At 36.5% G+C, this 10,975-nt stretch overlaps 1 protein-coding gene across 1 annotated transcript; it reads left to right on the top strand.

The window, feature by feature from the left end:
- The first annotated feature begins 5,601 nt into the window (after positions 1-5,601).
- Positions 5,602-10,975, top strand: LOC127961701 (uncharacterized). The gene is made up of 5 exons (XM_052560932.1): positions 5,602-6,370; positions 6,934-7,040; positions 8,093-8,245; positions 8,616-8,733; positions 10,208-10,975. Exons 1-5 carry the CDS (start codon positions 6,169-6,171, stop codon positions 10,318-10,320), a joined length of 693 nt encoding a protein of 230 aa, XP_052416892.1. The 5' UTR covers positions 5,602-6,168; the 3' UTR covers positions 10,321-10,975.

The following is a 10,975-nucleotide window of genomic DNA, read 5'->3' as shown; positions in this document are numbered from 1 at the left end:
CTCGCCCTCTGAATGCTTAGACTTTTTCTGAGCCTTAGCCATAATGGAGCTTATTAGTTTGTTTCTTGGGACAGACAACACTAAATAAGACTCACAAACACAGAGTTTTAGACTGACACACACAGAGGGCTTGCTGAATGACTGAAAGCTGATGCCAGCTCCACCGCACGTGCTTTTAAACTTCCTGGTCGATGACGTCAACCGCCCATGACACCTTGCCCTTCCATTGGACTAATTACACGTGTGATTCAGAGTGTGGTCACATAGAGGGCATTCCCAAAGCATGATCCACATGGCTCCTGCATAAGTATTTGCCGTTGGGAGAGAAGAACCTGTTGACATATTTTTTTTTTTTTTTAAACCATCTCTAATCCTAAACTGAAAATCCAATCATTACAGAAGCTATCTGCTTTTCCTTTTTCTGTCCACAATGTGATGTTTGCCACTCAAAAGTTTTAGCGCTAATATCTAGTATATGTATAATATCTAATAAAAGTATTACGTTTATTGTAAAACAATTAACATACATTTTTTTTTAATTGTTTCTTTTTTTTTCAGATAGTTAGTTAGACATCAGGGATATATTTGGATGAGAAAAAATAAAGGCCCATTATGAATGGAAAACGAGACAGGATGAGGAAGCTTTTATCTCATCTGTATCTAAGCTTTGCCATTTCCCAAACAATCAATAGCACTCATCTGCGAAGACTGGAACAGACTCAATGGACAATATCGATAAGAAAGGTACCGTATTTTTTGGACTATAAGTCGCACCTGAGTTTAAGTCGCATCAGTCCAAAAATACATCATGATGAGGAATAAAACATATATAAGTCGCACTGGACTATAAGTGGCATTTATTTAGAACCAAGAACCAAGGGAAAACATTACCGTCTACAGCCACCAGAGGGCGCTCTATGTCTTCAGTGTAGACTACAGGAGCAGTGAGCAGCTTAGAGCACCCTCTCGCGGCTGGAGACGGTTATGTTTTCTATTGGTTCATGTCTCTTGGTTCATGTCAAATTAATTTTTATAAATAAGTCGCACCTGACTATAAGTCGCAGGACCAGCTAAACTATGAAAAAAAGTGTGACTTATAGTCCGGAAAATACGGTAAAAGGTGGAATGAACTGCTGCTTTGTAGGCCTTCACAATTCCCCCAACTGCATAATAAACAACTACATCACATCTACACCATTAATGCATTCACAATTTCAAGTTCAAAACACTTGTCATACAGACAACTACTTTTACTTTCATACAACTTTTGCAGTCATACAAATTATAAAAATTTTTAAATATGCTCATATGCCTTTAAAAGCTTCAGTTTTACCTTTCAGGTTTTCTCTTCTTCTCTTTTTCTCTTTGATTTATGCCCTCAGAAGAGGGTTATAACTGTATAAAACACTATGAGGCACTCTTCATAAAGCCAGAGAATGACCCGTGGCCCCACTGTTCTGCGCCTGAATGTCTGTTGGAGAGCGCAGTATTATCCACTTTGGCAATCAAGTCTAGACTGAAGTGACTATGACTCCAGCAGAAAAGAGGCTGTGGCAGAGACGTCATCACTACCCTCTCTCATCTGCAACTAACAAGCCCGTTTCCTTTTTTATCAACTTTATTGTTGTGCTGTGGAGAAATATGCCATAGAAAATTAGGATGAGCAGTTGTGTTTGACATCTGAAAAAGAAGACTGTAGAAATTGGTTGAAAAATATAGATGGCACGGTTCATAATTTCCTTTCAGAGTTGTTGTGACATACATAAGAGAGCATGCACAGCCACAGACTTACAGCAATAAAAAATGGGTATTCTGTCATGGATAACTTTTGTTACTGAGAATGGAGCAAATTCCCTTAAATTTTGCTAAAGTCCCCCCAACCCCCCCTGCCCCCAACCAACAAAAAATGTGGTTACAAATATTACAATTGTCCAGACTAAATAACACATTTAATAAAATTAAGCAGCTCCACATGTGCAGTTTGATAGCATGTTTATTAAACCAAATATAAACCACATTAATGTATACATAACAAACAGAGGAATATGAAACAGACTTTACTAGAAGAATGAGAACGTGCACAAATGCATCCCCCATATGATGTGTAAAGGGACATTTGGGAGTGGGGGTGTGAGCCAGACGTACTGACAAATGAGCCACTCGGCCAAAACTTACACTGCACTAACCTAAAATAATGGAGGTTGACCTGTGGGCTGTCACCCTCATCCTTACATTGATTACACCAGGACTGTGGCCACACTCACCTGCCCCTATCTCATGCATACCAACACACATCATACCCCTGCTGTCAAAAATGGCTGTAACGGGAATGTCTACCTCCTGCTTGACTGCACCAGAAGCACAACCCATGTTCCATATGGCACTCATGCTGTCTGAAATAAACATATAACCTGTGGAGTCAAGCCATTACCAAACCACTTTCTGCCACACTTATTTTTATTAACCAGACAGAGAGCTCATTGTGTCTATAGCAGTTTAAAACAAGACAAGCTCTATTTGGCCACTAGCCCACAGAGTGGAAGATAAGGTGTGTGCCATTTTTAATTAAGCCTACAAGAGAAATTAAGCAATCACATTTGCTCTATATACAGGTCCGTCTGTTTTACAGCATAACTAATGGAATGTAATATAGACATTTTCAATTAATACAAGAGCTATCTAGTCAAGGTCACTTCAAAGGAAGTCTTTCATGGTGTATTTAAGTCCACAACTTTCAGAGAGATCAAGTGTGTTTAACAGCACAATGGCCTTTGTAATCCATAATTCCGGTCCATTATAATGAAATAATTGTTTGGGGAAGTAGCTTTGCAATAGGGTTGAGACCCGGAAACTGGTTTAAATTATACATACAAAAAAGTAATTCTTACACTGAGTGGAATATCATAAATACATATTTTCTGCAGGGCTTAAAGTGTGAAACAACAGCATGACTCTTATGAGCCGGTTATTTTTACTTAAACGAAATCACAGTATGATCTGTCTAGTCTGGTGAATGAATCAAAGGTTTATCTGAGATGTTTATTTTCAGTATATAACAAAAAGGTCAATTCTTGAACAGTTCTTATTATAGAACCAAATTGTTGGATTACATTTATGTCACCTTTAAAAAGACTTTGAAAAGTCATTAAAAAAAATCTTCATACATTTTTGTAGAACTGTTTTACATTTATTTCGATTTAATTAATATTTATATATTTTCTATTTATTCCCCACATGCTGCACTAAAAGAACTGTTAATGGAACCATTAATGGAACTGAGGAATGTAAATCTAAATTATTAAAATATTCACAATCTCATCCCTACATTTGCAAAGTTGGGTATTTTATATAAGATCTTACAAAAATAAAATGAACCACCTCTCTCTAAATCATCTGTGAAGTCTATTCAAAGTATCATTTTACATCAGCTGCAGGGCGATCAATTATTCAGCAAATGTGTTTTCAAGCATTTGGCTTATATCTCTGAGATATTGAGGAGCTTTAGGTTTTTGTGCATCAGTGGTCAAGAAGGAAGTCTGTCCCTATGGCTGAACTTCCTCTGAAGCGTGTTGCATTTAAAAAGAGGATGGACAGAAAAAAAGACAGAATTATGCAAGCAATTAATTCTGCTCTAACTTTACTGCCTGACCTTATTAGCTGCAATAGACCTTCCAGTGCCCCTTAAATGCCCAGTTAACTGGCTGTACAGATGATCAATGTCAAACATCTCAATAGGGGAGGGTGCTCAAAAAAGTGCTCAGTTTAAGCCTCAGTAAAATTGCAGGAAGGAGTAAAAAAAGTGCATAGAATAAATAAAAAAAAATAAAAAAATGCAGTCTTTGCTTTTCACCTGCACTACCTTACTTCTTTTCCACTGATATTCATGCAGAGTAAGACCCTGACCATATGCTGTGAGATGTGCTTTAAGAAACACTATCCACAGTAAACTCCAGGTTCTATACGGAGACACTGAAAAAAAAAAGAAAAAAAAAAAAAGATACAAAGTCATTTTTGGTATCTGACAGAAGGGAAGTTCATCCAGACATTGGTTCTTTGGGCTTGTGGAGCTGCCACGAGAAGCCTTGCAATACACGATTAATTTAGACTCAGGATGAGTCCCCTGCTGAAATCGTTGGTTGAATCTTATCTAACATGAAACACACCAACTATCTTACACCGTGGCTATAATTCTAATTAGAAAGGCTCACTGAGGTCTGTTCTTGCTTTCAACGTGCCATGTTGGCTAATTGTTTGAGATAGTCAACCACTTGGACACTCATTTCAAAATGCCAAGATTTTGAAAACCAAAGGGTAAGGTGATGCATAGAGTGAGTATATCAAATGAAAGATCAACACATGGAAGCTAAGTAAATGTTGGAGACATTTGTCAATCCCACGCGCTAAAGATTTTCTTGAATACTGAAGCTTTTTTATCAGTCACCCAGCACTTATTTCTTGGTAAACTGCTCCAAGATAGGCGCCTGTGGCAATTCTCCAATAACGACCAATTCTATAATGTTTCACACTAAATGCCTTTCCACTACTACTGGCCCTCTGCTCTTTCTTAATTAAGCCTAAAAGTGTTTACTCGGTCTGCGTATTATAAAAAGGCAGTGTCTAATAGTCCCTGTAGAATTAATAGAGCAATGATTCTGGAGCTTTAGTTATATTAATTAACTTAATCACAATTTAATCAAAAACAAATATGTACAATATTAAAATTACATATTGAGTTTATTTTTATTACAATAGAGAAAGTACCAAGGGTACGTATATAATTAAGGCCTTTATGATTGTAGGCCTTTGAGTATTAGACAAAAAGATTGAGAAGCACTGTCTCAAGCTGCCTATACTGTTAGCTTTTATAAGGTACGTTCTCTCACCTCAGCTATTCATGAGACTCCCGATATCAGGTAAAAAAGTAGTATACTTTAGTGTATTTGAAATGTGAATAAAGTACATGAATTATAAAAGAAGTATGCTTCTACTTGTTGTACTTTATTTAAAGAGTATTTGATTTGTACTTTTTAAAAGTATACTTCAAAAAAAGATGTAGTTAAGTTCAACTTAATAGTCCAAACAATAAGTATACTAATTTATCAGTAATCAAATTATTTTTTAAATGTACTTTTTGAAAGTGTACTTTGTTATTAATGTATTTTAAATTGTATTGAAGATAAAACATTTTAAGTATATTAAATTTGACATACTTAGAGTGGCAATTCAGTGTACTTATGGGAAGTATATTTTTTGGAAATTAATTGTTAGTATACTTTTTAAAAGTGTACTATGTTCTCACTTCATTAGAAGTGTGAATTTTGTACACTTTATACAGTACACTCTAAAATAAGTGTATTTCTAGTTGCATATCAGAGTACTCTCATAAAATATGTTAAAATATAAAAATGTATAGTGGTAATTTTGTGTACTTTTAGTATGTAAGTTTATTTGTAATACAAAGTATAATTTATTAACGTGTACAATGATTTTATATATATATATATATATATATAAACATTTCTATCAGCCAATGATAATTATAAATAATACATAATAAATCTGATTGACAGAGCTCTATCAGTCATTAATGTTCTGGTTATTTTGTTTCAGTGTAGCTACGGTTTGTTAATATTATGCAAAGTATACAAAGTAAACTTCATCATTCAGCTGAACTGAGCACATTTATTTAGATACTTCATGTCTTATTTAATTCATCCCATAAACGCATGTCCCTGCTGAGCTGGGCTATGACTAATTTCACGGGCAAAGCTGAAAAAACTTTTTTCCAGCTTCATATTATAGGAAGGATACATTATACGACCTATCCTACAGTCATCATGGTGAGATTAGGTTCCTTTTAATCTAAAATAAATAAATAATCGAAAACAACAGTGAGGAATCGTTCCATTCGATTCCAGGACCAGGATTGCGATTGCAAAAATTGTGGAATCGAACAGCCCTACTAAGCAATAGATGGCTACTAATGGACCGAGGAATTGGACCTACCCCCCAGTCGGTTACCACATCCAATCAGTGTGCGCAGCATCGTCGACATCCAATCACTATGTAGAAGTCTTGGAGGCAATTAGCTCCAGTAGCCATATAGTAACGGTTAATGTTTGAAATTCATCACTGAAACTCAGGCGGTAACAAGGTAAAGTTAGCACCATGTATGGGTTGTTTTATTTCGTTGACGGCTCCGTTATTGGAGAGAGTACATCTATTATACAGGATGCATATATAAATGCTGGTGTTACAGTGATTTGCAAGGAAGACATCCAGTCCCAGGAAGGCTGGATAGAGGTGATTTTGCCAGCTAAACGCAGGCAAGATCCGAAGCCGGTTGCAGCCAAACTGCTGTTCATGACGGGTAAGTTCTGAAACATTTGAAATATTCGGAATACTTTTTGTAACATTAACTAACCGACTACTGTCATGTAGCGTAACGTTACTGGCGAGTCGAGCAGGTACCATCATGTAATGGAAAAACGCCATAATTAATAAGTCCTCCTACAGAGAACGCTCCAACACTAGCGTTTACAGACCCATAGCTTATCTTTGAAGTGTTTGGCTTAGGTTCTAGTGAAGGTTTAGCTAGTAACGTTAGTATAATGGAATTCGTCGTCGATATGCATCATGCGTCAGCATGACCATTTAATACAAATTCTGATAATTAGTTAAGACAAAGTTAAAGTCATTCGGTTGTCGGGGACAACCCATGTATAAGGTGCAACAGGCTAAAATATAGGACAAATAAAGTTGTGTCAAGGAGACATTTTGAATGTACAAGAGGGATGGACATTAGTGCCTAATACTGATGAAAGTAATAGAGTACAAATACATTAAATGACAGTGACATTGCTGTCTTGAAATTATTATTTTTTTTCTCATTAAAAGGTCACACTGTATTTGTATTTTTATGTGTCTTCACAGAAAACTACAAAGTAGTCCAGAAGCGTGTCGCTTTTCTCAAATGGGGGGATATATGGTCTTCCAGTCAGTCTGGCCAGGAGAAGGGGGTGGTGAAGCAAGGAATGACTGTAAGTTTGAATTATGACTTAACAGTTATGGAACATTGTGATTCCAGTAGGGCTGAAACGATTAGTCGACAATATTGTCAAAAAAAATTGTTGACAAATATTTTTGTTGTCAAGTAGCCGTTTTATTTATTTTGACCTAATTTAGAGCATGCACTAATGCGGTTTGACCAGTGTGACACTGATGCGCAAGACATTAATTCAGCTCCCCTCGATGCAATTCAAGAGAAGAAGAGAAACCGCACTCAGAAACCAGGCGCCAAGGAAGTCGACCGGAAGTTGAAGTCGGCCGCGTGCCACCATCTTGTAGCAGAACGTCACTTACATTAGCATTCCCATTGACTCCCATTCACTTGCCTCAGTTGAGTTCCAATGGGGTCGCTGCGTCCATTTCTTTTACTATGTCAGAAATGCACCAAGCCGAACAGAATGGCATTTGGATATGAAAATATGACACTCGCTTTCCTTTCAATAACGAAATGACAACAAACAAAATTCACAGCAGTATGAAAGTAGCAGTTAAAAATGCATCTTCTTACACTGATGTGGATGTTTGCACGAGCTCAGTAAAGCATTCACGTCACATCTATAGTTTTTTTTATTTAAATCAAGCAGTTTTACGGTATTAAACATTATTATTATTATTATTATTAAATATTTGATTAAAGTGATAATTTGGTTTGCAGAGATCAAAGCTCATTCTAGCTCAGGACTGTTTTGATTATCATAACCCATGATAAAAGTAAGGTATTTAAAGAGAGATTACTCTACCAGTCAAAAGTTTTTGATTGTAACTTAAGTTTTTTTTCTTTTTTTTGTTTTTTTTAAAGAAGTCTCTTCTGCTCACCAAGCCTGCATTTAGCAGTAATATCGTGCAATATTTTTACGATTTAAAATAACTACTTTCTATTTGAATATATCTTATATTATCTGGTCTATTTTGAATAATATATCTTCATTTGCTGTTCACATTCCTCGACGGTGTGTGACATTAATTAAAGTGGTGGTGTGGACATTTTCAAAATCATTCTCTTAAACAAGATGTATGTTGTCAGTCTGGTTCACAGATGGCCAAGATAGGCGAACAGCTCAAGAGGGACCTCAAACAGCAAGCTACAAGACAACTCCGTTCTACTCCTGCTAGATATGAGTCTGATTCTGATGACACATGTTGTGATATTTTTGATCCTCCCAAAAAACGAAAAATGGTAAGTTTAAAAATGTAACTGACTTCATCAAATGTGCAGTGTTCCCCAGAAAATTTTACAGAGTTTACAGTGATGGATCATAGCCTATTTGTGCTGAAATGCATGTACTATCGCACTTTGTGCTTTAATTTAATTATGTACTAGTACCAAAGTCCAAACACAAGCTACAAACCTATATGCCCTTGGTGCTCAGGGTAAAGCTTGCGATTGTAGCAGAACTGCATTTTTGTGAAAATTAGTTACTATTCAAGAGTGTATGAACTGTTCATTTCTACTCTCACCACTAAAATTGTGTTTTGGCATGTGTATGATTAGGAGTGTATAGCTGACATTGTTGTTTAAGGTAATTAGGCTGATGTTTTCTGCATAGGTGATTAACACCAGTGAGGAGGAGGAGGACGCCATCCCTCAGGTGGAGTCTCAGCGGCCTGGGACAGTGCCTGCAGTTTTTGTTGAACTGGATGAGGACAGTTTAAAGGCTCTGAAAGGTGGGTGGGTGTATATGTATGCTAGTGATGCCAGGGTTATCTCTGCCACCATCTAAACCCTCCCATACACCTGCAGTCATAGTCATTGAGGTCCTGAAGTCAACTTTATGTATTGAAAACATGCATCCCACTGTTAACGGGTTAGTTATAGCAAAATAGCAAAATTTTGTCATTAATAACTTACCATCATGTCGTTCCAAACCCGTAAGACCTTCCGTTCATCTTCAGAACACAGTTTAAGATATTTTAGATTTAGTTCGAGAGCTCTCAGTCCTTCTATTGAAAAACATCATCAAAGTAGTCCATGTGACATCAGAGGGTCAGTTTGAATATTCTGAAGCATCAAAAATACATTTTGGTCCAAAAATAACAAAAACTACTTCTTTATTCAGCATTGTCTTCTCTTCCGTGTCTGTTGTGAGAGAGAGTTCAAAACACAGCAGTTTGTGATATCCGTTTCGCGAACGAATCATTCGATGTAAGCAGATCTTTTTGAACCAGTTCACCAAATTGAACTGAATCGTTTTAAACGGTTCGCGTCTCCAATAGGCATTAATCTACAAATGACTTAAGCTGTTAACTTTTTTTTTTATGTGGCTGACACTCCCTCTGAGTTCAAACAAACCAATATCCCGGAGTTATTCATTGACTCAAACAGTACAGTGACTGAACTGCTGTGAAGAGAGAAATGAAGATGAACACCGAGCCGAGCCAGATAACGAACAAAACATTGACTTCTTTCGGACAGTTTGATTCAGTAAACCGGTTGAAGAAAACGATTCACCGGTTCTTTTGCGCTCGACGTAATGGCGTCATTGGCGATGATTGCCCTTGATTCAGCTTTCAGTTTACCTGGGCTCATAACATTAGCACCGAATCAGTTCAGAATCAATCACCAAAAGAATCAGTTCGGTTCAGACGCTCTGTGTGTCGGTCTGCTTCACACTAAATCACACATGCGCAGTATCATCAGCTCCTGGGTTCTTGAATCGAACGCGTCTGACAGAAACTGTTCTTGATTCGTGAACGAGTCATTATCTGGCTCTGCTCGGTGTTCATCTTCAGTTCTCCCTTCACAGTATTTCAGTCAGTGTACTGTTTGAGTAAATGAATAACTCCGGGATATTGGTTTGTTTTAACTCAGAGCGAGTGTAAGTTAACAGTTAAAATTAACAGCTTAAGTAATTTATGGATTAATGCCTATTGGAGACGCGAACCGTTTAAAATGATTCAGTTCAATTTGGTGAACTGGTTCAAAAAGATCCGGTAACATTGACTGATTCGTTCGCGAACCGGATATCACAAACCACTTTGTTTTGAACTCTCTACAGGTACAGTAATGTCATAGTTATGAATCCAAATCCATTGTCATGATTGATTTAACAAATCCATTATCATCAATGATTGTATTTCAATGTTATGCATTGTCTATCCTGTTTTAATTCATCCCCATGTCTCTTTCCTGTTTTCACAGATGCAGTGAGCGAGCGAATCCCCAACACCGAGGTGGCAGAGATCCGGGCCCTTCTATGGAGGAAGTGCAGCAATAAGAGCTACAAGTCCTCTAGTAACTCAAGTCAGAGCTAGATATGCATTTGTAGTAAGTTGTTTTGCCATTGTTCTGTTCCCGGCATTTCAGAGATAGTCGACTGTTCAAGGTACCTCCTTTTGCAAATATCTGCTTTTGTGTGTTACTTTTGTGTTAATAATAAAGAAGATTTTCTGAAATTCAATTTGTAATCTGTTGATTTTAATCTACTTGAACTGAATTGTAATAGAATACACTTGTAGTGTAATACCAACATTCATGCTTAAGTATAACAAAATGGGGATAAAATTACAAATGAAATGTACTTTCAATTTGTTTCTACCTTAAACTATAATAACATTGCACTGAAAGTACGTGTCTATGACGTTTAGGTTGTAATTGAACTTCACTTCAAAAACATTATTATTTTCATAGTGGGACACTTTAAAATCACTAAATATAGTTAGGAAGTACATTTGTAGATCACTTGAAATGTTACAGCGGCATACTAAATTAACAGTTTATGGTAATTATAAGTATGATAGCAGTATTCACAAAATGTACTTAAACACAACTATAATTTGCACTGCAATGCCTTTTTAAGTGTATTTCCATTAGAATGTCAATACAATTCAATTGTACTGTTAGTGTGCTTAATTGCTCATGAATCTTGATTTTCATTAGTATATTTCAGTGCACTTGAAGTTTAAAAAT

Source organism: Carassius gibelio, chromosome B7 (genome assembly GCF_023724105.1).
Source record: "Carassius gibelio isolate Cgi1373 ecotype wild population from Czech Republic chromosome B7, carGib1.2-hapl.c, whole genome shotgun sequence".
NCBI lineage: Eukaryota > Metazoa > Chordata > Actinopteri > Cypriniformes > Cyprinidae > Carassius > Carassius gibelio.
The sequence above is the reverse complement of the archived record's forward strand: the minus strand, read 5'-3'. Positions and strand labels throughout refer to the sequence as shown.